Here is a 27,834-nt window from a genome sequence, read left to right as displayed (position 1 = left end):
AAAGCCATGTCATACCTTTGTGACAGCAGCTATGCCCATGACTTGAATGGCTTGTACTGTAGCAACAGGTACACACACAATAGTGTCTGCTTTTGGCTTGTAATTAACATTTCTAAGGGTTGATTTATCTATAACAGAGGGGAAAGGCCTAAAGTATCAGGAAAGTAACATGATCTAAAACATGAAATGTTTCCACAGATACTTGTTTTCATTAACTTTCAAGTACATTAAATGACAGTAAAGTTTAAGATATAAAATGAAGTTAGTAGCTGGAAGTTCTCATCATCCCATTAAACTAATAAAACTCATCTCATAAAAGTGTAAAATACAGCTTAGCCACTATGCAAACCATCTTTTTGTTTCTTCCTTGTTAAGACTCACCAGCTCCACTTTCACCACAAGTTACATATTTTATTTGTTGACCAACAGTAATACACAAAAATATAAAGCATCACAATCCACTTTTGTTTGAGCAGAAAAAAATAAAAGGTATAATTTTACACAGAAAAATCTAAAAAGACCAATTCAGAGCAGAGGAGCGTAAATCACAACTAATGATTACATAACAATTGAAATACAAGGAAAAAGAAGGATAAGTACTATAACTTGCAGTGTATAAAAACAACAAATCTGCTTTAAAAATATTCCCTACAGGGTAATTACAGAAACAGAAGGGTTAAAGATCCCATCAGAATGAGGACTGTGGTGTAAAAGCTCTACAGAGAACTCAGACTGGTAGATGCTACTGTTTCTGAAACAAGTCCATGTTTAGTTTGCAGGTTTAAACACGTAATCATTAAAGAGAGATCAATAAGCCGGCCAGCATTAATAGTAAAATCTTATGGCTTTGCTGTTTACTCTTGAGTCCCTAAAATGTTACAGGTTAGCACCACTGGTTTTTCACTGACATCAAGAGCTGGGTTAATGTAAATAAACAGAACAAAAGATTCAGAGTATTGTTCATGCTCACCCACAGAGTCTTTGTCTAGCGTAAAAGAACCAGAAGGAAATTGATCCACTTCCACTGGAGTGGGTGGTTGAAAGGAAATGGGACCAAAGCTACGACTATGCCTTTATTTTTCAGCAATACATTTTAAAAAATTTTTAATCTCCTTTTTTTTTTTTTGTTTTTCTGCTTTAAAAACCATCAACATTATAAAGGTTGATGGTTGAATCAATACACATGTATGTACTACACATAGACCTGAAAAAAAAACCCATTGTATTTTGAGACACTATTGTTATTTACACGCCTAAACTTCCCTTTGTAAAAAGCTGTCCTTTGCATTCACACAGTCTCATGTTAACATACCTGCCAGCAGTGTTTCCTATCATGCCATGCATATTGTGAACATCCTACAAAAATAATCGGTAGTAAAATAGATTTTAAAGACTCAAGAGTCATAACCTGCCCTGTTTACTGCTTTTATTATTTAGGCTTTTTTCCCTCTTTTTTTTCTGCAGGTCCTGCAGTGTGTGAAAAGTCAGCATGGCTAAAAATAAGACTGATGTTATGGACTGCAGTGAACAGGTCCTGCTGTCTTCATATGTCAAAGCCCACTGCAGAGTATTTTTATCACACACAAGTATTCACATACATTTATCATTTAACTAAATATTTGCAAAATAGTAGAGGATGTGGGATGTTTTCAAGTCCTATGTAGATACATACATTATATTTAATACTACAGCTTAAAATGCTGCAAAAGTATTTTGCAAATTTGCGAAGCTTCCTGAAATTAATGCAGGATGTAATTCACATCAAACTCTGACAAGCACTATTACAGCTGACAGCTGCCATCTTAAGGGCCTTGTCAACATCACTATACTGAAATATCACCTTTTTACAAGAGTGCATCACCTGGTGATAATTAATTCCACTGTCTTTTAGTACTCATGTAAAGTTTTCTAGACTTGTATCACCTGGCTGTCCTTCCTGGATCCTCCAGTATGAAACTGATCTATCAGTTTTCTGATAGACACTGCATGATTTTCTACTCACAAAGAGGAACAATTTAAATAATAAATTTGACATATCCTTAGCATTTTCATTTGATTCTGTTTCTACAGTCATTTGGCAGATGCTTTTATCCAAAGCAACTTACATGTAAGAAGTGATCAATTAACCTCACATGTATGGGAGGAAGCCACGTGTACATGGGGAGAACATGTAAACTGCATACAGAAAGGCAACTGTTCAAACCCCCTCCAAACCGAGGCTTGAAACACCAACCTTCTTGTCGTGACGCCACTGTGCTGACAACTATGCCACAATGTAGCCATTTGACATTTAAAATTCATTTCAACCTCATGTTATTTGCTTATTGGTTGCATAAATTCATAACGAAAAGCTGAACAAAAAATCCCTGCAAGACTTGGAGGGTTTTCCTTCACAGTGTCTACAAGTGCCATTTTACCATTTCCATTATATGAATCACTTTCAGTCCAGCTCACTGTGTTACATTTGTAGATGACTTAATAACCAATCAAGGGCCCAAAGGCAGACACAAAATCAAGTAAAATGCTTCTAACATGACCTTACATGTTTGAGACTAATGCATAAAAATTTCTCATTTAAAAAAAAATTAAATTCATTGTTCAATTTCAAATCTGTACAAAACAAAAATATAAACAGAAATTTCAATCAAAGAAGAAAATAAACAAGACAATCATAGCTGGAAAATGAAATCCCATCGCTATAGCCTCTCTGGCCTTTACATGCAAAAGGTAAAAGCTACAATCGAAAATATTTTGGATCCTACTAACATACTGCATTAATGCACTTGTCCCCTTTTTTCAACAAACAGCATGTGTGTGTGTGTGTGTGTATATATATATATATATATATATATATATATATATATATATATATATATATATATACAATATATACACACACACACACACACACACACACAGACACATACATAAAAAAGTGCTACTGACAGCTGGTGCAGCGGAGGGACAAACAGCGGCTAAATAAGAGGAGCTCGTCGTCATTCAGTACTTGTGTTGCAGTTCTTGTGTGTTTAAAGTCTCTGACGGGGGTCTGGTACTCTGGTACACAGACCGTTTGAGCATGGAGGAGCGTTTTAGGAGACGCTGGAGCAGCGGATGCTTGGGGAACCCATCTGTGTGAGCACCTTGTCGAGCCACTGCAGCGGGCCATTCAGATGCAGCTCGATCCAGCAGGGGGTGCTGGTCACTGTCTGTCGCCTGTGAAACACAAAGAAAGCACAAACAGATGTTAAATGCACAGAACCAGCTGTTTGAAGTGTAAGTAAACTCGGAAAGTTGAGTTACAGTGGAGACAATACAACCTTCTCTCATTTCAGTCCTGACATCAATAACTGGCAGCAAAAAGCAAAATACTTTTACGTTTTATAGTGCTGATGTGAAAAACACCTGTGGCTTTGTTTCATTGCATGGTATAGTTGAAAGAGACAAGATTTGATGTTTTTTCCCACTCACTGAGGTTGGTTTTAGCTAATTATCACAGCAGCAACACCCTGTAGAAGTGCTTTGATACGCTATAAAAAGTTTCTGCATGTTAAAGGAACTATAGCAGTGTGAACATTTGTGACTGGCTCCGAGTATTCAAGTGTCGAATAAGTTTATATATCAAACCTGTTGTTGCAGAACTCACCTTTGCTCTCACTGCAAATTTTTTAATCTGATTCATACCACATGTTGTTATCCAAAATTGTTGGACAAGAGGAAATGAAAAACATTTTTGTTATCTATGTTCTACTGTATCTACTTCTACAACAATAGAATCTGCCTCATCTAAATAGAGCTTATTTAATTAGCTGAGTTAAAACCTGCCCCCTCTTTTACTTCCTAGAGAAATGGCAATTTGAATGTGTTATACTGAAACTAAAAGCATTTGTCAAAAGTTCTAGACTCCTACAAAAAAAATTGATATGTACAAAGCCATGCTCAGGTATTTCGAAGGATTTTACAGCATTTTGGATGTTTTATGTTTTAGCTTTGAAAAGAAAAAGAGGAGAATTTATTGGCAAATAAGGTCTTAATATCCAACTCTTCCAGCTTTTGCCTTACTCCCTGAGACTCTCATAAAAAATCTAATTTTCCGTAAAGAACAGTGATTAAAGAAGTATACTATAAATTAAACAAGATGGATTGAGTAACAGCCCTCCTTGCATTTACATATCTGAACAAAGAAAATGATCAGAAAATGATCAGGCCGGGTTGCTACATAACCCTAATTCTGTTATGTTCCTTTCTAATTTGTTAGGCAGTACTAAGGTGCCTGACATACAACATTTGGTCAGTGTTATACTTCATTATTTAAATTAGAAAGACTTTTTGATCTAAACTTTGTCATGTGATATGTATGAGCACGTCTGCAGGCTCTTTCATTAATCTGCCTTACATGCATTTTCACATTTCTGTTTATATAGCGGTCTTTTCTTAAGAAATAAAAAAAAGTGTAAAAAACAAAAGCACTTTTAAAAAAACCTAAAGCAGTGGTGGAAGGAGAGATGGCGAGATGGAGGTGGCGAGGAAGGAGCCTGTCTGATCATGTAACCTGAATCCTGTTAAGTGTCTCCACATGTAAGCGTTTGGTCTGGACAGAAGTGGTAAGCAGTCTCTAACACTCCAGACTTTTCTCCCCTGTGGAAATCTCGTGAGCAGAGCCAGCTTTCAGCCAATCCTCTGCTCCCCGTTAATTCTGTCTCCTCCTTTCCCACTATCAGTGAGTCAGACTGTGTGGAAAACAGAGAGGAATTGTGGAGGGAAAGTCTGACATCTCTTTTTGACACGGCACATGTGTGTATGTTTAAAAATAGACAGCCGTACCAACTGGGGCCAGCCCATTGAAGAGAGATGTCATAGACCGGATTCACCAGAGTGTGAGCAGATGTTTGAGTGGGGCAGCTGGATTGTGGGATGTGATTTCCATTGTGTGTATATGCTTAAAGACTTGCTCTTCAGGAGACTTATAATATAGCCAAGTAGTCGAAAGAAAAAAAATACTCTTATTATGTTTTCCTAAGCTCTTTTTCTTGATCTTATGGTTAAGGAAAGATGCTCCTGGTAGGAACAAATGGTCTGAATGTTATAAAAGACACCCCCACAGCACAGAGAATTCAACTACACTTAAACTGTTACGCGAGTCTGCAACACAGAAACTCCAGATGTGTTAAAAACTTTCAACAGAAACCCTTATAGATGCTTCATCTACACAAGCAGTGAGTGGCTTATTAATCTAAACCTGATCTGCAGCCACAGCTTACCTGTATTCAGCTCCCCATCCTTTGACAAAGCTCATGCGGATGGTGCACATCCTGGTAAGCTGATACACAGCCTCAAAGCCCTGGTTGACTGACTGGGCCAGAAGAGCAGCAAACTCCTGGTTGTTGAAGATCTTCAGGTTACATCCTGGATTGAGCATAGAGCATTTTAACAGAATAAATTACTTAAAGTTCTCTTTCCCTTTAACATTTAGATCTCTGATAATCTGACAGAATTAAGTTGTGTTGTGAATTTAAACTACTCTGAGGTTTAACTTAATAAAACTCCAGTTTGTGTAAATGTCTCAGGAGCTAATTCAAAGTGCCATTACATTTATGTATATCTAAAGTGGGTTAAAAACTCAGACAAAACACATCTGTGTCAAGCATATTGCCTCTTACAAGAAAAGTTTATGACTGAAAATGTATTCAGGGAAACATGTAGCACTGGGAAATGAAAATGGACCACTGGAAAGGAAAATGTTCATTTTAATCAATGAGTATTCTCCTGAGAGAACAGATCCCTGGGCTGGCAGTAGGTTAAGTGATGTGACCAAACATCTACTCTGAATCATTCAATTTATTTTATTAACTTTGATTTATTACTTTTTGTTTAAAAAGTCCTGCAGTGTTGCCAGCTTTATCAGATACAGATGTATTTTACTAAAGATCAGCTGTTTAAGTTAGGGATGAACCAAGCTAATTGGATATACATAAATAAAAATAGAGACAGGCAACCAATTTGTTTTCTAAACCTTGGCCTCTACCTGTTTGTTGGTTAATGTCTTGATCATTTCGAAAAGCTTGACAATCACACATTAAAGGTATTCACTATAAAAGGCTAAATTCTACAAATCTGTCGTGAGAATTTCACTCAGGACTATTTAGACATGTAGACCTAAAAAACTGGAAATCAAATTGCCAATCCAGTGATGTGAAAACTTTCCTACCACCTCTCTTTTTCTAAACATTCACTGCATCCTTTGATTTCCTCTCTTGGTCTGTTCTCTCTTTCTCTATGCTTTTCTGCAGTCTCTGCCGGGTAGACACATACCTGGAGGGATCTTGCAGACTGTGGCAGGGTGCCAACCATAACGCTGATTACAGTTGGGGCTCTGGACAAAGATAGCACTGTCACTTAGACACTCCGCAAACACCTCTCCTCCGATGTAGTACAGTCGCACGCCACGGCCTGTGAGGGAATAAAGACAGAACAATAGACACTTCAGACGAGACACACCGCAACTACAAAAGCAGTAGCTGTAATTATGTGTCATTCTTAACTTGCAAGAACGTTTTTATCTGAGCAAAATAAGGAACCCTACCAATATGTCTGCGTGTTAACTCCACGGCTGCATTGCGGTTGACGTTGGACAACAGGCCAAGGCAGAAACGCTCCGAGTTGGAAGGGTCTGTGAAGCCATCCACTGTCAGTGAGGGTTGTGAGGCATGGAAGGTCTCTCCTACTCGCTGGTTCAGCTCATAGTATGAAATAGAGCACCAGAAGGCCGGCTCACAGTATGTCACTGGCTGGAGGTCTGAGACGGAGAAAGTTACAGCTGGTTAGCATCACGTCAGAAGAGAAGGGAGACAGAAAGACTTGTGAATGAAGTTTAACACAGTAGCTTGTAGGATTCTTGTAAGAATACATTGGATTACATGGGGGAATAATAATTGGGTGCAAATCACAAAAATACCTGGCAGACAGCAACACAGATGGGAGAAAATATAAATGAAGAGCAATGAGAACAAAGAGGAGGCAAAATATGGGGAGAAAATGGGCTGAGGTGGCTGTAGTGGGGGAAGAAAAAACACTTTACAGCGAGAGCTTGCGTCACAAAATGCCAAACCCATCCACTGTTTCCCAGAAGCTTTCACCAGACAAACTGTGGAAACTCAACCCTCACTGATGAGCTGCCAGAGCCAAAATGGTCAAATTACAGACCCATCCATGATTGTTTTCAGTAAATTCAACTAGTTCTTGTAATTTTCTCTTTTACTGCTCAACACGGAAACTCTCTAACAACTTCAATGTTCTTCCTTTGAAGTCCACAAAAGAACTGGACAATGTTGCCAAGTAAAACGGATTTCTTTTTGTTTTTTCACCGGTGCTGTTCTGGCTGAGTCTCCTGGCGTTTTCCCATCCTGATTGAATAAACATAGGATATTGTTATTGATGTTAGTGTGTCTGAATGGTGTCTTGGTCTGTTTAACAGCTCTCATGCTGAGTGAGGAAGACAAAGACTTCTTTCATCACCTAGTTTCCCCTTACAAAAATGGAGTTAAGCTAAACAGAGAATTCCCACTGGGGAGATACAGCACTGAAACATCTGTCTGTAACTGGAGTCAGACAGACATAAAAATCACACATAGACAGTGAGTTTTAATAGAAGTTTGGCAGTGTCCTCCTCATACCTCACATCATTATGCAGCTTCTTTCTTGTCTCTTTCTCTGTTCTAAGTTTTAATCTCAGACAGATCTTTTTCTGTCTCATCACCATGCTCCTAAAGACACTACAGAACTTTTGCCATGTTTCCAGTGATGCACCCCCTATCGAAGGCCAATTCAGCATCTTGCATCCTACCTGATCAAACAAACAATCTTACAATGACTCTTCTTTGGTCCATTTCTCTTTTTAATTGGCTTGCGTTTCTTTGTTGAATCAGCAACGGCTCACGTTCAAAACAGCCAGTTTATATACGTTCTAGCGTGTGAAGCGAAACTCTGCTGCAAAGTCATGAAGTGTCCCAGATGAAAAAGTCGTTTTGTGCGTTAACTCAGTCTCGGGACGCTACTGCCCAGAAGCGTCTTCAGAAATGCACATGAAGACGTCACTGTGGGATCCAACAAGTCTAGAATGCAAAATTTTAAGATCAGAAAGTTACGTAATGTGTCTTTTACCTGCTCAGACATCAGTCTTTACCGAATCGGTATAAAAAAATATATTTGTTTCTGTAAATTGTGGATTCTTTGAGATGTGTCAGAGTAATAAGCCATTTTAGTCTCTTCCTTCCAGGTGCTATTCTGTCCTCTTTGTCTCCTCTATTTCATCACTTTCCATTATAAAAAAAAAGAGTTGTGCTAAAATCCAGCTTGTCTTGAGCATCACACTGGTGAGATTTGTGTAATTCAGTGAATTTCTGAATTGTATCTTCATCTTCTTCTGTAAGCTGAATCCATCCAGTTAGCCGAAACTTTTCTTTTGTCTGCTTCCTAATGTTACCTGCTACCTGAGGACCCGGAGAATTTGGGTAATTTCCGACATAATTTCCGACCAGCATCGTTACTAACCCTGATCTTTTGTTTTAGTGTTTTTCTCTTCAGATGTTGTAAGGGTAGACCTTCCTTTTAACCAGCAGGCTGTGAATGGATCATCTTGCCCGGGAAATCTGGTGACTACGTTTAGTTTTCCAGCAGGAGGAGCGGGTCCTGGCTGCAGAGCGGGACTGATGCTGCAACATCAGATGAAGCTTGCAGCTTAGAGAGAAAAGGATCCATACTGGAAGTCCTCCTTTTTGTTTTTTGGTTCTAATGCAAATCGTCACTGCACATGTTTAGCACTGCTGTCATTGTACGTGGGAATTTCCCTCATTGTAAGATCTAAGTTTGCTGAAATTGATTGATTCCTGGAATCCCGCAGTGAATTTCAGGCTCTGCTGAAAACACACAGTTCTTACCTAAGTTACTGTGTGTAGGTGAAACAGGGTTAGGTGACAGGTTTGGGGAGCTTGTGTCCATGCTGTGAGTCATCTGGTGATCACTGGTCTCTCCATCCTCACTGAGGTAGCCGGGTGGCGGTGTTTCTGAGAAGTATGAAAGGCCATGTTACACACAAAAATACAAAAACTGACCACATTTGTGGCAAAAAAAAAAAAAAATCCCACAAATTTCAATGATGAAAATCTCTGTGGTATATATGTAACTGCTGGCTTACAAAACACTGGCTGACAGTCTTAAAAAAAAGGTTTGTGTTCCTGCTATGCTTGCTTAGAACCACTGTTAATGATTTTAAAGAGACTTTAAATACAATCAAAACTAAACTAATAAAAGAACGACATTTTAATCAAAGGAAGCCTTGTACTAATCAATAGGCTTCCTCTTTATTATGTGAAGAACTGGTTCACATAATCGTACTGGTTTTTTTTGTGTAAGAAATCTGTCCGAAACAAAGGTCAAACCCAAGTCCATGTGTATTGCTGTCAGCTTCATTTGTGGACAGTGGTATAAATTCTTATGCTTACTTAATGGTTTTATATTTCCCAATGTCACTTTGTAATAAACATTTACAGTTAAGATGAGCAAAGAGCTGTCCACAACAATACAATCATTTCTTTCTTAATATGTTATGCAACAGCTTAAAGCGCTTTTAAAATTGAGAGTAAAACACCGCAGAGGCCTTCAGAAAGAGGTTGTACAAAAATATTATCCTCATTTAAAATGAGAATGTATTTTAATCAAACCCAGTAATGTGGTTTTTGGAATGAGTTATAAGTTCTCAAACAGCAACAAACCTATGTTGAAAAACTAAAAACTGTGAGCCGTCTTAGGAAGGTCCTACCTGGTATGTAGTTGCTCTGAGGCTCAATGCCAGCGGGAAAGTTGGTGTTTTCAGGGATTGAATGGCTGTAGTCATCCAGAGGTGGGAACTCACTGGGGATTTCTGTGTGTCTTGGCACCAGTACAGGAGGGAGGACTAAAAGATGGACAAAATGTCAAACACTTACAAAAAGCAGTTATGAATAAACTGTGGTAACAGCGACTGGTTTAATATCTGGATAAAGTAGAAAATTAAATATGTAATGGAACAAAGATTTACAATAAAATTCAGCAACAAAATGAAACCTCTGCAATAAATCGTTGGAACAAAAAAATTACTAAACCTTCTGGATGAAAATAAAACTATGAAAAATGCAGAGAAAATCTTATGTTCCCTGAAGTGAAATAAAATCAAATGCATCCAGAAAAAACAGTAAAATATATTCACTTAAATGAATGGAAACTTTTTTTTCCTAAAACAGACTGTATAAAGAACATATAAACACAGGCATACCTGGTGTTTCTACTCTCTGGTAGTGGTATGGGTTGACACATACTTCATCCTTCTTTGTGTGGAAGGCGTACTCGCACAGCTCCACCGCCCGCAATTCATGGTGAGACTGCAGGTCGGGCCAGCGCCACAGCCGACAGTAGATGACGTGGGGCAGGCCTTTCCTGTGGGAAACCTGCAGACGGCCATCCAAAGACCTGCAGAAAGAAGCCGAAGACGGGAAAGTCTGTCAGCAATTTGTGACATCTTGTCTGAAACCCTTATAATGATGTGATCTTAGTATCGTTTTGTACATGTAATGTATAGATGTAATATAAATTTTGCACTGCACGTTATTGCACTGTTGGATTAATTTAAATGACATACTGTGTGTGTGTGTGTGTGTGTGTGTGTGTGTGTGGGGGGGGGGGGGGGGGGGGGGGGGGTGTCTTTTATGAATTTTAAGTGCTCTTAATTTGGAGAAACAGAAATTAATCTTAATGTACAAAACAGGGTGCAAGCCAAGTATGAAGCAGCACCATTGAGTCCGACTCATTTCACTGCAGTTTGAGCATGGCTACATGGTTATTTACATAGCATCACATTTGCATCCGATAGTTGTTTATTTCTTTAACTTCACTTTTTCAACTGTTGTCCATCTGTTTTACAATGTATCGTGACTCACAGGTGCTTTTAACCATCAAATGTAAAAGTCATGGAGGGTAATAATCGACAATGTAGTGTTTAAAAAGTACATTTTTGCAAGGTTCAATTGTTGGTACTCAAAATAGGGAAAAACAATTCCTCTCCTGATGGGGAAAATAAATTCCTCTTATAATGGCTCCCTTCAGAGTAGTTTTTTGTCTTAGTTTTCCTGTAAAAAAAAACTTAACATAAATCCAGATGTTGGTCCTCAAAAACATTTATAAAGAGATTTTTAAGAGATATTTGTCACTGTGAATCTGACACCTAATGAAGGTCAGTTACATTGGATTTATGGTGAGGGACTGACAATGTGCAATATAGTTATATTATACATTATTATGCCCTATGTGATATGTTTTCTTACGCAATGTGTACAAAATCATTCTTAACCAGATAATTACCTTTTTCTAAGCCTTATTAAATCTCCTGGGCTCCCAAATTTACATATTTAAACTCTTCATCAGATTAGAATTCAGCAAATATCAGTCTGTTCTCCAAAGCATATAGCACTATTCCATGTGTTTATTGTTTTTGTTAAATCAGGCCTCTTGAACCTCCTGCTGATGAGGGGAGCAGCTGTGAGCATGTTGGTTATGATTTCATGTCTAATAATAAACAACCAGAAATGAGATTACAGTATGTGAAACAGGAATTTCATTGTGTTGTGTAACATCTGTACTCATCTGGCATACAATGCTCCTGGCAGAACAATTTAGGTCGGCAAATAGTAATGAGCGTCCCTTTGACGTTGCAGATTGACATAATGGGGTTGTAGCCTCTAATCTCAGAGCATAATGACCCATGACAGACAAAAAAAGAATTAAAAAAAAAACAGATCATCATGTTATGCAAGAGTCAACAACCCCATATGCCCCTTTTCCTCCCTGCTTTACCCACTCACTTTTCAACACAAATACAGAATAAAGGTCAAAGGCTTAAGCTAAAGCCGTTTAAAGAGCCAAATAAAACAAGACCATCTACCATCAAACTACCGAAAGCCCAGTTGTACCCAATCTGGGTCAAACATGGCACATCCTGCAAGTTGTGTTTTAATTTTTCATGGCAGAGCTTCTACTCTGGGCTACCATCTGGGCTTTTTTCACAGTGACTGGCTGCATGTTAGTGGGGGGCTGGATAGTTAAATTTACAAATGCTGTCTGAGTAGGTTATAAGCATTTAAGCTTATAAAAGCACATAATTAAAGAAACAAGACATCTCTAGAGAAAAGCTGGTGAAGCTGGAATTCTGGATACACACATGCATGTAGAAACTGTGGTTGAATGTCCTTAGCGAGAAAGGTATATAAAGCATAAAACAAATAAACTGTTAAAACTCTTAAAAGAATAATATAATTCAGAGGAAACAACCTATTAAACTTCATATTATTAAATTTAGTAACATAGTGAGGCATGAAAACGAAAAGGAAACCACTCAATAAAAATCTGAAGATAATGACGTCTCCCACCAATTGTAAAATTAAAGTTTGCCATTTCAACTTTCAACTTTGCCTTCAGCTTTGAAATAACACAAAACAAATGTTTTACTTAATAAATTCACAAAAAAGCAGATAAGGTATCTCTCTTAGGTATCTCAGTCTGTCCAGGAACACTGGAGGTGATAATAAGTTTGGAGCCAGGCTTCCTCTATCTCCCATGCGATAGATAACAGTGCCTGGTGTAAATGGCTGGTGTCTGATCACTGAACATCAACAAATCCCAGTGCAAAGCTTTTTGCATTCAAGTGTTCAGATTAGACATTTAACAAGAAATTGTACTTTTTGCTTAAGTTAAAAAGTAAATTCTGTACACCTACACAGAACTTATAAACAGACACTACTTTAGGTATTATGCAGTCATGTTTAAAGACATTCAGCAAACAACTGTGGCAAAAACAGTTTTCTTTACTATGTGAACAACTGAAACACTCGTGACAGCAAAAAAGATTTTGTATTTTGGTTATTTATTGTGTAGGACCATTTGTAACCACTTTTTCTTTTTTCTATTAAGGTTTTCTGTTTTTGACATATTTCATTATGATTGATTGTGGCTGTTTCCTCTTACGTCATTTCACAATTATGCACCATTTATGACTGTTTGCAAAGGGATTCTAACCTTTCAGTAAAGGAAAACACATTAAGTGCACAGACACATGCAGAAAAAAAAACATAATCCTATGTGATTCAAAAACCTTTGGTTTACTTAAATACAACTGACTATAAAATCAAATCTGAATCAAAACCTTCTGATAGTATCTCCAAAATGAGAAAGAAAAAATAAAAAAGAGGGGGAGATATTTATTGAGTCATAATGCAAGGTGATCCCTTGTAGTATAGAAGAAGTATTCAGAGTAAGCTTATCTGATGTCACTGACATGTCTGTTAGGACTATGCTGAGGAATGACTTTTTAATGAGGCTGTGTGGGCTCAGGTAGTAACTGTATGGGCACTTTGGGGCCAACTAAACCGCAGGAACCTCTTCCAGGAACCAAGGCCTTTACAAGGTCCTTACCTCACCCACTTCCTTTTCAACTTTTCTGTATTTTATTATTGTTTATTGTTTCTTTTTAATCTGCTTTTTACTTTGTAGCACTTTGAGGTTTGGTATCAAACGGAAAGAGCATTATAAATATTATTATAAAATATTATAAATTATTATTATTATTATTATTGACTGCAGGAACCAGTGCTAAACAGTTGTTGGAGACTAAAGTCCCTTCTGTAAAAAGTCCAGAGAGAGAGGCATTACTTTTGAAATAAACATGAACCGACTGAGATATGATTGCAGCATTAAATCCTATTTAAGTAATGGCAGCATTGTTTTTCTCCTTCAGTTTGGCCATCTCAGGTTCAACAGCTCATGATGTCTATTAACTTTAAGCTGTACTACGAGAGTAGTTGTTCGTTGTAAAAACAACATTTAATCTCAGATCCCTTGGCTGGGACAGTGGGCTTTCTGTGTGGAGTTTGCATGTTCTCCCCATCCGTCCAAAGACATGCATGTTAGGTTGATTGGTTAATCCAAATTTCCTGTGAGTGTGAGCGTGAGTGGTTGTTTGTCTCTGTGTGGCCCTGCGGTGGACTGGTGAGCTGTCCAGGGTGTACTCTGCCTTTCACCCAAAGACTGCTGGGTTAGGCTCCAGCTTTCCTGCGGCCCTTCATCAGACTATTGGTTAGGAGAATGAGTGAACTACTTTCTCAACTGTGTACAAGTCCTGACTTAAAATTTAAAGTGCATAGGTCTTAATCTGTCCACTAATTCAAACAAGTAGTTCACAGTCCCCAGCCTCCGTCTTCAGTATCAGTAACAAGTCAAAAACAATTTCCAGTATCACTTAAGATTATTGACTTAATTATAACTTGCACAAATAATTTACATGGATACAGATGAGGAGGAACAGATTGTTGTGACAGTGCAAGATCTCTGTGACAGTGATGAAAGAGAACTGAACCACCCAAAGAAAAAAAGGCTTATAAACTCATGCAGCTCAGAGATTACCACACAGTGTTGAAAAGGAGAGTGAAAATGAATTACATCACTATATGGTTTAGAAAATAACCTCAGATTGGAGAAAAGTGACAAAATGAGAAATAACAGAAATGGGTAAATCTGCCAAAGTTCTGCATTGTAGCATTACAACATATCTTTACTTGTAAGTTTATACTGATGTTCAGAATAAAGAATTAGCTTTGACAAAGGACTTGATCAAAAAACAATTTATACACTGACAAAGCTGGACATAAATGTTCAAACTTCAATTTTTTTTCTTCTACTCCGATCTAACAAAAAATTAGGTTTGGTAAAACCCTAGTTTCAGTTTGTCTTTAGGGCACCTTGAAACTATTCCTGATCAGGTACAAAGAACAAAACACTGATGTTTTTATGAGGAGTTAGAGTGAAATTGATGTACAAATTGATGTCCTTTCTGGTCAGGTCCAGCAGCATAAACTCTGTAACTAACTATTAACTATTTAATAGTTAGTTAATAATAATAGTTAATAATAGTTAACTATTAGCCAAAGCAAATAGAAAAATAAAATAAGAATCAAGAAATACAAGGGGATCATTACATCTATAAAAGTTCCCCTTGGCAAAATAAATTTGCTCAGCAGAACACAGCATCCAGAACATCAGTCTGCTTGCTTAAATGCTGGACAAGACAAAAAAAAAAAAAAAAAAAAAAGAAATTGATGTACAAAAACAGAAAAGAACAAATTAGTATAGATTTTTTGCAACATGGAAAATTGTGTCATTGTCATTGTGCTCTATGACCCGAAGCTGATGCTTAGTCTGACCTTACAACCAAACATGTATGCTTGTGCAAAAAGCAGGCAGTGCATTTTGTGTGCGCAAACAAACATGAAGAAGCAGGAGGGATGAAAAAAGTACACATTAGAAGTACTGACAAATTTTGTATTTTTCCCTATAAAGTGATTTTTTTTATGAAATAAGAAAAAGGAAGAGTGATGGTGAAGATTAGCAGATACATTAATTTTGATCCAGTATGCTTTTGGCTGACACACTAAACATCCTCAGACAGAGCAGATTGAGCTTCACTAAGCTGAGGAGGAGGGGGGCAAAGTAAATACTACCAAGCATGCTTAGTTACACTCACAGACACAAACATATACACTGTGTTTGTGTATTCAGGCTGGCAACGGTCCGAATAAGGCTAAGAATACATACTTCCTCCACGTGAGCTTGGATATCATGACATGGACTTTTTTACAACTCTTTGCAAAGCTTCACACGCAAATGCCATTTAAAAAGATGCTTGAACGCACAGTGAAAACCATAGTGCCTTTCAGTCTACTTTTATGTCAACCAATGTTGACAGCTAACATCTACGTTCAGAAGATAACGTGTCTTTTCCTCAAAAGAGTAAAAAAAAAAATATTTGGAGCTACTTTAAGTATACATAAACATCAGGATCACAGGTCACAATCTGTCCTCTCAGAGCAAAAATTGTAGAGGAGACTGGGTGACGGACAAAGAAAGGAGGGTGCTGCTGGACAATAAGTCTGAACAGCTCACTCAGCTCAGAGTGTCTGTGACTGAGCCCCCAAACACCCCCCTTCGTCTGTCCCACCATCCCAGCCTCCAGCTCTAGGAGAGGGGGTGAGGGTGGTGGAAGTGGGAGGGAGAGGGCTGAAATAGCCTTTGTGCTTTTCATAAAGTCTGTGGCCAGTTGGTCACGCCATGACTGAGAGGTCTTCACAGCACTGATATTTACCAGAGGATTTCTGCTAATTGTGAAGAGTCAAAAATTTGTTAATTGTTGGAGAAGGGAGTGCCATAGTTATCTAGGTTTGACACATGGCTACTGATCTAATACTGAAATTCAAATGATTTCAGGGCTTTCCCAACAAATGGTTATTTCTGCTTCCCTAAGCATAGAGAAACAAGTAAGTCAGATGCAAATGACTTGTTATCACATCTTAATCCCTTGTTCTGCCACTTTTCATATAATCTGGAACTGCGGTATCAGTCAGACTTAATTACATCACTGATTTATTAAAAAGAAGAGCATGTTGTGGTTTATAGTCCTGAGAAAATTAAGCAGTATAGCGAGAATAGTGTCAGATCCATCAGTTACTAGGAAATGGTGTATTTGCCTTTACTGCATTTTAGGATCAGGGTTACCTCAAGAGTGGTAATGTGTATCATACGAGAAATTAATGATGCAAGATCAAGCTCAGTACATGATAAGTGGGGATTTTATCAGCAAACAAGGTCAGCAATGGTCTTGGAATATTTCAAAGTCATAAAATCTCAAAGACAAAATCATGCAGGAATGAAATATTTTTCTAAATATAATAATTGCTTCTAACCTCATCATATTAGGCAATGGTTTCCATTTATAGTTCACAAAAAGTCTGATATTCAGACACAAAATTATGAGGTTTTAAATCTATTTAGAGGGGTTTTAATCTTCTAACAAACTGAATGATGTAAAAAAAAAAAAAAAAGATTCATACAACATGCAATACACTGATTATGAAAATATTCCAGAGACAAATCAGTATCATAAAAAAGAAGCTTGTAAAGGTTTTGTGTTACATCTTGTTTTTTCTGGGTTTTTTTTTTCTTCTTTTTTTAACCACCAGCTGCAATCATCTTAATCATAGAAAAACTTGCACAAATGTTGGCTTGTGATTGCATTCCAGCAGTGGTGAGGCTCAAGCAGAGAAACATATTCCACATACATCACTCACACTCTCTGGAAAAGCCATCAGACTTCTCTTTTTCTAACAAAGGTGGAGCTGGGGAAGGGGGACTGGGCCGACCGACCATACAATGTGAGAGAAAAGAAAGTCTGACTGTGACACATACTGTAGGTGAGATCATACAGGGTCGGAGTGTGCTGGGACCAAGGAAGGAAGGCCTTATGTGAAATGTGAAACCAGAAGACAGACGATCAGTGGAGCTAGATGACATATAACAGTCTGGATTTGAAAACTGGGGAGAAAATGGCCAACTGGGAACCATTTATTTTACCATTAGTCCATGAGCTGAGCCGCTTGTCTCTGTGTAAAGAATGATGATGTTTGACAATATTCAAAATATGATGATCAATAAATTTTCTCTGTGCAGTCTGATGTCCAGTCAAACTTTCTTCCGACAGTCAGATGGACTGTAGACAGGCCTGCTGAAAGAATGGGTGAATCAGTCAGTACTGTTATACTATATTTCACAAAGAATAAAAAAATAAAAATATGAAAGAAAACCTAGTTTTTCAAATTGACAGTTGAGTACGACAAACTACATTAACTACTTCATAGTTATCATAACTCACAATGACACAAATTTAAGTTTAAATTTTGTTTGTTGTGAGATATATTTTTTCATATCTAGTAATGAAACTTTCCTAATACTAGTGGCCATCAATTTAAAGATCTAAAACAATTTTTAGATTGAAATAATCACCCAGTTCATCAAAAACAAAGGAACTAAAGGTATGAATCTAATGCAATCTGATAACCCTCTCCACTCCACCCAGCTCACAGGCTTTGGAAATGTGGGAGGGAACCAGAGCATCTGGGGGTTCCTTGCAGTCCAGAAAAATAAGACTAAATCAAGCACACAAAGCACTGGCTTGCTGAAAGAATCAAGATGAACCTTGAATACTGATTACATAACATACAAAAAAAAAAAAAAATCCCAGAAAACCCTCTAATCAAAATCTTCCCATATGTGACCTTGTGGTCTATTTTGCTATGATTACATGTGCATGAGGATCTCTTAGCACCACCAGTTTCTGTTTCTTTTTCCTGAGACTAAAGGAGTTCTTTCTTCTTTGGTGCTTCTTTGAATAGTCATATTAATAGACCTTCACTGACTCATCCAACATGGTTTTCAATGAGTTCTGGAGCCCTGTTTCATTTACTCAGTGTGGGATGTTTCTGATCCTCAATATATCACCAGCTTCTCTGGCAATTTGTCATTTATTTTCTATACTAGAACTGTCCTTGAAATCATTTCTGAAAACTAATGTCCCTCTTTACTTTTAAACTCCTGCTCTTTCATATCCAGTTGTTTTTACCCAGCTGTAGTTAAGCACAAGCACAAGCGGCAGCAGTAGCAGCCAGCACAGCACAAAGGAGCATTTGTTGTCTGGTGAATGTGTCTGTGTGTGCGTGTGACTGTGTGTGTGTTTTTTCCTTGTGCATGTGCACTCCCCCGCAGATAGTTAGACGGCCAGGACCAAGTCGAGGCAGAGTTGTCTCTAACCCCTCCACCTGTGGTGGAAGCCACAAACCAAACAGCAGCCCACGCCCTCCTCAAAGCCCTGGCAGGCAGAAGTAGCATTCCTCAGAGTTGACTAACCACAAGTACAAACACAAGTACAATTACATAAAATCCTCACTGTATTTTTCTTTTAAGTGAATTTATCTATCCACTGGCAGTTTTGCATATCATTTTGTTGTTTCTGCAGCAAAATAGTTGTAATGCTATGATCGCTGTGTGAAATAAGTGTCCAGTAGTATTCAGTAAATGAGGATGCTAAAGTGTGATTCATTTAGTCAGAATGAAGTAATAAACACAATAATACAGTCTTCAAACAAGCAAACACACACAGACACACAGTTTATATATACATATATGTCTTATGACTCACGTCTTTCAAGCAAATCAAACTGTGACAGCAACGAAAATGAAGAGGGCAAATAATTACCGTCATTAGAGCCGGGAGACACAAACAGACAGACAATATACATAAACTTTCTTTGACCTGTCTTGCACCTCGTCCTTGTTGAACAACGCTGTCTCGGATGACTCAGGTGTGATTCTTGACATAAAGTCTGCCTAAGTGATAAAGACTGCCTGTGTAAGAAGAAAATGACAAACTGAACACACCCAAGCATGCATAGTTAAACTAAAGGTGAGAAAATTAAAAGGGAACCAGCAAGAATCTCCTAAGAAGAAACTTTATTGAAGTAAACAACGTCTCAAAATAAGAATTTCATTTCTCAAAAGTCATTTCAGCTGCTTGACATAATGAAGTCATTCTTTTATAAATGTCAAAGAAGTACTGGACTTTAAAGTGCACCCAACAGAAGGACCTCTACATTCTTCATTACAAGCAGGTATGAGAAACTTGCCATTAAAAATGAAAAGCCTATCGGGGCCTGACTAAAAGCGTTTATGTATTTATGATGGCTACTTCTGCATTTGTTGAAGCTTAAGCTGTGCATGTTCTGAAAAATTAGTATTCTCTTCATTTAAGATGCAACATGGAGGTGACTCTGGAAGTGTGATTAAGATACTACAACTTCTGTGTATCTCTCAGTACACTCCAGTTCACAAAGCAAAAATTATTCATTCATTTACCTAACCTAACCGCTTAATCCTATGAAGGGTCACGAGGGAACTGGAGCCTATCTCAGCAGTCTTTGGGCAAAAGGCAGGGTACACCCTGGAGAGCTCGCCAGTCTGTTGCAGGTCCACACAGAGACAAACAACCACTCACGCTCACTCCTATGGGTAATTTAGAGTAACCAATCAACCTAACATGCATGTCTTTGGACAGTGGGAGGAAGCTGGAGTATCCGGAGAGAACATGCAAACGCCACACAGAAAGGCCACTGTCCTCACCTCACCCCATTTAAGGATTGAACCAGCAACCTTCTTGCTGTGAGACCACAGTGTGAACCACTATGCCAATGTGCAGCCCGCAAAAATATTATATTACAATATTATTTACTGTATTTTATTAATCTTGATCTTGTTCATGATATAAAGTTTGTTAATAGTGTCACTTTCAAAAGTACAATAACAAAGACCACAAATGGCATCACCTAGTTGGACTTTTCTGTCAACTACTTTGATAATTTGGGAAAATAATGTAAGTTTAGTTTTAATCTTATCTACACACATTCACCCCAATGTTTCCACTCAGTTTCTTTACTCAGTCTGCCTGGAAGTCATTATTTTTGTGGTGAGGTACAGTATTTCCCACATTTTAGGCTTTTTTGGAAGTTATAAATCAGCTCAGAGAAGCACTATTGCCAACTAGTGAACTGGAGTGTTTTCATGGATATACTAACGGCTCCATTAATAGATCAATGCCTCACCTCTCGTATGCTGCTTATCATTGAAACTGATGTAAATTAAATGGTGATCCACTGGTTGCACTGATAATTGATCAGGATTTGTTGTTTTCTGCCATTTTTAAGCTAATATGTAAAACATTTAATAGACTTAGCTCCTAAAAAGTAATGACCTGCTGGTTTTTTTCTACAGTTTAAAGAAACTTGAGTTTAGTTTGGCTTTCATAAGATAGAATGAGGATTTGCTATAAGCATTTGAATAGTCTAAAATAAAAATGCCAAACATCTTATTTATTGTGTCCGTATTTACTTGACAGATTAACACATCATGACAGTAATCACTTGCTGAAGGGTTAAAATGATCACAACAGCATCTCTAAAATATTAAAACAGTATCAGACCCATGTTGTTAACTGGTGTCACCAGGAACCTAAGCATGTTTAGTGCACATTCTAATTCAGGTTTATATACACATGCAGATGTGGACAATTTGTAATTTGTGTAAACGTTTATAAAAAAAAAATGAAATGACTAAACTGTTAATGTAATATTGAGGAACACAAAAAAGCGGAAAACTGCTGAAGTGCAAATAACTTCATTGCAGAACATGAAATATGACAGAAGCCATTTGCTTTAAAGCTGGGTTATGAGTACTTTAGCATATGTATGCAGCCTAATTTGCTCAGAAAGTTTGGTTTGTTTGGGGAGGCGTGAATGCACAAACGAAATCTGATGCAAAACAAAGAGATGAACTCTGGTCCATCTAAGCGGACTACAAAGCAAAGGACACAGTGGGTTCAACACAACCAAAACATATACATATGTGGGACAATAAGCAGTTCAAAGCCAGACATGGAGGAATTCTGTAGAACCAAAAACCACCAGGATCTAATGTACCTCCATGTTTTAATGTTTTGTTTTGGAAACTAAAGTTGTCCTGCATTTCTGAATAGTTGATGGAGTTTTCTTCTGTTGTTTTTCTTGACAAATATGAGAAAACTATAAAACACATCACCATTTAGAAAGAAGTACCAGTCTAGACACAGGAAGACAAAGATTAATCAATTATTATTTTACAAACACAACAACCATCTGAAACGTAGTCAAATCAAATCATGATCTATCTAAACGTTTCCAACAAAGTGCTAAGCGACATGACAATGAGAGTTCACACGCAATCATAATCAATCATAATCATCATCCTATAATCAATTTATAAGATCACAGTGCAAACTGTTCTGCTTAAATATATCTGCCATTTAAGCATTTGGAGTGTGAAGCTGTGCGGGTATCTGAAGTGTGTCCTTGGCAGAGCAGCTGCAGTGTGTTAGTGTGTGTATTTTATGTAGTATGTCACCCAGACACATGCTGACACACTTCTTTTGATGCTGACCTGCTGTCTTGACTGAAAACAAACCAGTTCTTTCTGAAGCAATTAGTATTTGTTTTCTTCATGCAAAACACACAAATCGAAACCTTAGCTTTCTGGTTCAGCTTTAACTTTCTTTTTCTTAATCACACATTAATCTTTTTGCATGTGTGTTTTTTAATTAATTTCTTTTTCTTCTTTTAGGTTGTTCACATCTCATAACCCACTACTAAAGCACATTCTTCCATCATAAGATCACAAATTTCCTTCCAGCACCAGACATAAAACTGGGAATTCCCCATTCGTCTTCAGAAGTCAGTAATCCTCTTTTATCTTGTGCATACTTTCCCTAATTACACCTATGACTCAATCATACAACATAAACATGAAAAACAAGTTGTTTGGTTATGGTAAGGAGTCTCAACAAAACAAATTTTCAATATATTTATACAGATTTTAGTGTTTTCACAAAATTTTGTCTGGATCACAAAGACACACTCAATATACATGACAAAACACATCCATAAATTTGGAGGAAAAAAAATCCAAATTTAAACCAAATTATCAGCAGAATCTGCAACAAATCAGCAAACAAGCTAATCTGTTTAACACTAAAATGTCGAGTTTTAGATCTTGTCTAATGAAAAGTAACATTTTATTGTGTATAAAGTCACTCTTATAAAGTACTCCTTTCTGTGTTCATTCTTTCTTATAAACACTTTTACCAGTGCTCTCATTCTTACTCTATTATTCATTCATTCATTCATTTTCCAAACCGCAATTCAGGGTCGTGGGGAAGCTGGAGCCTATCCCAGCCGGCTTTGGGCGACAGGCAGGGTACACCCTGGACAGCTCGCCAGTCCATCGCAGGGCCACACACAGAGAGACAAACAACCACACTCACACTAGGGGCAATTTAGAGTGACCAATTAACCTATCATGCATGTCTTTGGATGGTGGGAGGAAGCCGGAGTACCTGGAGAGAACCCATGCATACACGGGGAGAACATGCAAACTCCACACAGAAAGGCCACTGACCAAACCAGCCAAGGATCGAACCAGTGACCTTCTTGCTGTGAGGCCACAGTGCTAACCACTGCGCCACCGTGCAGCCCCTTACTCTATTATTTTTCCTGATATTCTCACTTCATTCATTTTTCTGAACACTTTCCTGTCCTGACATGCAAAAGTATGAATCAGTGTACACTCATACCGCCAAGTTGGACAAATAAATTCACACTTCAGCACTGGCCCAAACCCAGAGTGAGTTAAGATAGGCCGGTGTGAGGAATTCACTCGAACCAGCGACCTTCTTGCTGTGAGGCCACAGTGCTAACCACTGCGCCACCGTGCAGCCCCTTACTCTATTATTTTTCCTGATATTCTCACTTCATTCATTTTTCTGAACACTTTCCTGTCCTGACATGCAAAAGTATGAATCAGTGTACACTCATACCGCCAAGTTGGACAAATAAATTCACACTTCAGCACTGGCCCAAACCCAGAGTGAGTTAAGATAGGCCGGTGTGAGGAATTCACTCCCCTAAGTTCTGAGAAATAGCACAAGACTCATAGACAACAAAAATGCAACACATACTTGTGATTTTTTTCTGTAACAACTTGTCTGCAAACTTTCCCTGTTAACTCCAATAACTAGCAAGGTACCAATAATATTCATCTATAATAAACTAGAATGAGCATAATGGATGTATATACAACAGAAAATCAAATAATTTACAATTTATTTCAATCATTATTACTACCAAATGAATCTGTCCATGTCAGGAGTCTCCCCAGGAGTGACCAACTGAGAGACAGCCACCAGGAACGCCCAGGCCGGGGCAGGCCAGGGTCCACACCACAGCCATATGGCTGCAGTGTAGAACCCCTACCAACACCCCCACCAGGATGACTCCTGCCACAAAGACCCTGTCAGTCAAACAGGCGCTGCTTCCCTGACACAGAGGATCTCCATGACTCTGTGATGGACTGGCAACCTGCCCAGGTTGTACTTTTCTTCTCAAGCAAAGGAAGCTAGGTAGGCTTCAGCTCCCCCTTGTGACTCTGAATCTGATTAACCAGTTACGATCAATGGATGAAAGCCGAACAATGTTTGTAGAAACATGATGATTGTAATTAAGCATTTTGTTGTCGGCAGGGAAACATTAAATGTAAGCCATTCCCAAAAAAAATCCTTCAGAAAATAAAAATTCAACCATATCTTGATCAGACACCACTATAGTTTAATGCTTGGGCAGGTCTAGGCAACAACTGGCTTGGTCAAGATAAGAGAAATGTTCATGGAAGCATAATCACCATCATCATCCTTATTGTTAGAGGAAACTCATGAACTTAATCAAACTTGGGTAACAAATCATGGCCATGGTAAAGAGAAACAACCTTAACTGTTGTGTTAGGGAGCAGGAACTGAATACCAGTCGTCTCTAACCAAATATTTGTTTGTTTGTTGACTCTTACAACCAACCGAACCTTTTTCCCTCTAGTGACTTTTTGACTTTTACCCACTTTGCTTTGAATTTACAAACATAACAACACAGTTTACTTATATTTATACATATAACAGAGAGAAAGCATGTCTGAGTCATTTTATGAACATCACAAGCTGGTAGATCACTATAAACTTTGCAAGCCAATGTTTGTGACTAACCCAACTTTGCAGCTCACAGGAAGAGGGGATTTTATAGACAGAAACATAGCGAGCGAATGAGGGAAGGTCAATACCACAATACCCAAATAACTTGTTGTTGAGTGAGTAAGATTTGAATTGGTCCAGGATATAAAGCTTTCACTCTGCCTATTATGTCTTTAAAAAGTTAAACTGCTCATTGCCAAAACCACAATGAACTGTCAGGCAAGTAAAGCAACTGCCCTGCCCAAGTGATAGTAAAAGGGTGGTAAACCTTGTTTGGGCCTCAAATTGAAATCCAAGTCAAAGGGGTTGTTACTGATGGTTTTTCAAGGCATCTGAAGTTTATCTTTAGTGTGAACCTATTTGGACATACAATACAAACACACACAAATTCACAGCACCACTGCACAGAACAAATACTCATACTTAAAAATAATGCTCAAAGCAAACTCATATGTTGCAATACTACATCTTTGTAGCCAGAATTACTTCAGTTATTGTAGCAAGTCACAGTTCTTTAAAAACCCTTTCCAAAGCTATGGTTGTACAAAAGGGACAGACAGATTACACTAATGACTTTGTGTGGCCCAAAACATCTTGTATTTCACATTTCTGTATGATTTTGTGGTATTTGGCTCTTTAAGACATCCATTTTCCATTTTTCCAATAACTCTACAGTGATACATGATATGATGCAGTATACCAACTATCCCACCACAAGAAGCAACAATGGACTCAATCAATATACAGCACTGGCTTCCTTCCTCACTCAGTATCAATGCAAAACATCATCAAGAGTGGTAGCAATAAGCCTCATCAGAAACTTCATGTGTCAGAGTAGGTAGGAACTGACCTCCCCATGGACAGGCCTGAACATGCAGGCAGCTGCTGTCAGCAAGCCAGAGAGTAGGGGAATTAATAGAAACAGCAGCTCTCCAGGGACACTGGTAGCCCATACTGACAACCAGTTCTGAGTTCTGGGGTCATCTTAATGCGCTCTGTCTCTTCCCTTTGGCATTAGTGGTGAGAAATATGAAACCTGGATCATGGCAAACATTATTTAACTTCCCAGGTAGGCTTAGCTCTAAATGCTGGCCCTGGCTTGTGCAAGTTGTGATATGCACACTTGTGTCAATCAAGAATGTGGGTGTGCCCTGTTAGGGGTTCAGCTTTCATCTAACACAGCATGCTATTAAATTTGAATGGCCCACCCATGCATGTAAGATATGGTGGATGTGACCAAACATTCTGGGGCTTTCATTTGTCATCTTACACAATATGTAAAAATAAAAGAGACTTTGAGAAAACAGCTAACTAAATTAGATGAGTTACACCTGACTGAGAAGGTCAAACCACATAATGGTGGTCATCCAACTTTACTGTCATTTTCAATAGGCAAAAGAAAAACCGAAAAGCATTTTGTTATTTTGTTTCTAATTTAGTTTATCTTTTCCTTTTTAAAAATTATTTTATACTCTATTCTGCCAATTATGTCGTAATGACTTAAGCAACATCTGATCAGCATTTTAAATGCTTAAGATTATATTAAAAAATTCACATAGTCAATGTGATGTTTGGTCCTTTAGGTTCATGTCCAAACTGAAAGCCCATAAATTTTCCAATCACGCATTTTATGAAACTGGGAAACACATTTTGTTTTAAAAAGCTTAGTAATATCATGATTTTACAATCAGTTGCTCCTTTTATAGCTATGCCTTCAGCACCAGATGCAGTGTGCCCATCAGCAGTAAGAAAAAACATTCACTATGTATATTTCTGTAGCTGGGTTGTACATTTCTTTACAAACCTTATTTCATATCACAAAAGAATATTTTCTAATCCATGTAACCATGTTTGCTTGATCATTTTGACATAAATGCTGCAACAGGATTAAGTAAAACTTTAATACAAGGTACACTGTGGTCATATGGCCACTTAAGTGAGTCTTTTGGAGCTAATGTAAATGCATCTAGTGTGTACAGCATCTGTTTTTGTCATTTTAATCTATTGTCATCACACCTGCCTTCTTTTTTTATTTTTGCACATGTGTGTGTGTGTGTGTGTGTGTGTGTGTGTGTGTGTGTGTGTGTGTGTGTGTGTGTGTGTTTGCAACTCATGAGTGCAATCATCCAGCCCATAAGTGTGTCTGTGACAGCCTTTGATCAGGGAAGGAGAGTTATTGCCCCTTACAGAGCAGAATAACTGAAAGATTTCAGCAGTAATTTAATGTCAAACGTCAATGTTGATTATTTATTATAAATGATTAGTTGATAGACAAATAGTCTGCATGGAGGCAGTGGAAGAAGAGAGACTAGCTCCACACACTCGCCTACGCACTAACAACGCTTGAAAGCGTCTCAGATTAAGGCCAAGTTATATAACTTGGACTACATTGGTGCTTTTGCATTGCATGTGTACGGTATGCTAGTTAATGCACAACCTGTAAAATGTTTTCCACATCTTGACTTCGGTCATTACAAGCTGATAAGAGCTGTTTCAGTCTACTTAAAGTACTGTGTACATCTGGTGGATGGCAAGGTAGCTAATCGACAAGACGATTTGCTAGCCTTGGTCACAAATGTCTGCTAGCTCAATAAGCATCACGTTACCCACCACGTTTCAGCAAACTAAACGTGAAGGAAATCAGTTTCACACTTTGACGCAAGAGAGGAACTGGAAATGTCAACTTCTGTCAAGTAATGATGCCTTAAGGTGCAACAGATAGCAAAGACGACGAAGCTCTTTGTAACAAAGCTGTAATACGTGTGGAAACAAATAACAGATAAAAAAAAAGACAGAGACACAACTTGAGCTGACTAAGATGCTGACCACACGGTCAACATCAACAACCTCAAACTCTCCTTACCTCGGTATAGTGATGCATTTTGTGTTGATATTCTGGGTGGTGATTGCTTTCTCCAATTCATCTAACTGCCCCGTCTTCTTCAGCTTTTTCACCAGACTTTTCACCGCTTTTTCACACCACTTCTCCTCCTGGCCGTTCTGTTCTCCCTTCTTCCAGCCCAAAAGTCTTTTGACAATGGGGGGAGTGAAAGGCAAAATTGACATCTTGAGTTCACTTAAGTCCGTCCAGTGTCGAAAAGTCCGCGAGTAAAGAAGAAAATACCCCAAAATAACTCCCCCTCTGAGGTCCAAACAGCTAAACCTAATGCGTTGTTTGTTTTAAAAATAGTTGTTGTTGTTGTTGTTTATTAAACGCCACGCACGAGCATCTCGAGGTCAAACACTCCAGTTTTAGCGCACTCGGTCCGCTTGGT

General features: G+C 38.1%; 1 protein-coding gene across 1 annotated transcript; it reads right to left on the bottom strand.

The window, feature by feature from the left end:
* Positions 1-407: 407 nt before the first annotated feature.
* LOC306754886 (mothers against decapentaplegic homolog 3) lies at positions 408-27,834 on the bottom strand. Its single transcript, XM_079239014.1, has 8 exons — positions 27,423-27,834; positions 10,310-10,503; positions 9,818-9,952; positions 8,937-9,062; positions 6,584-6,796; positions 6,313-6,450; positions 5,262-5,406; positions 408-3,216 (listed from the first exon to the last, which is right to left on the bottom strand). Exons 1-8 carry the CDS (start codon positions 27,623-27,625, stop codon positions 3,093-3,095), a joined length of 1,278 nt encoding a protein of 425 aa, XP_079095140.1. The 5' UTR covers positions 27,626-27,834; the 3' UTR covers positions 408-3,092.

Source organism: Telmatherina bonti, assembly GCF_933228915.1.
Source record: "Telmatherina bonti genome assembly, chromosome: 1".
In the NCBI taxonomy this organism is placed as follows: domain Eukaryota; kingdom Metazoa; phylum Chordata; class Actinopteri; order Atheriniformes; family Telmatherinidae; genus Telmatherina; species Telmatherina bonti.
Note: the sequence above shows the minus strand (reverse complement) of the source record. Positions and strands in the feature narration are given on the sequence as shown.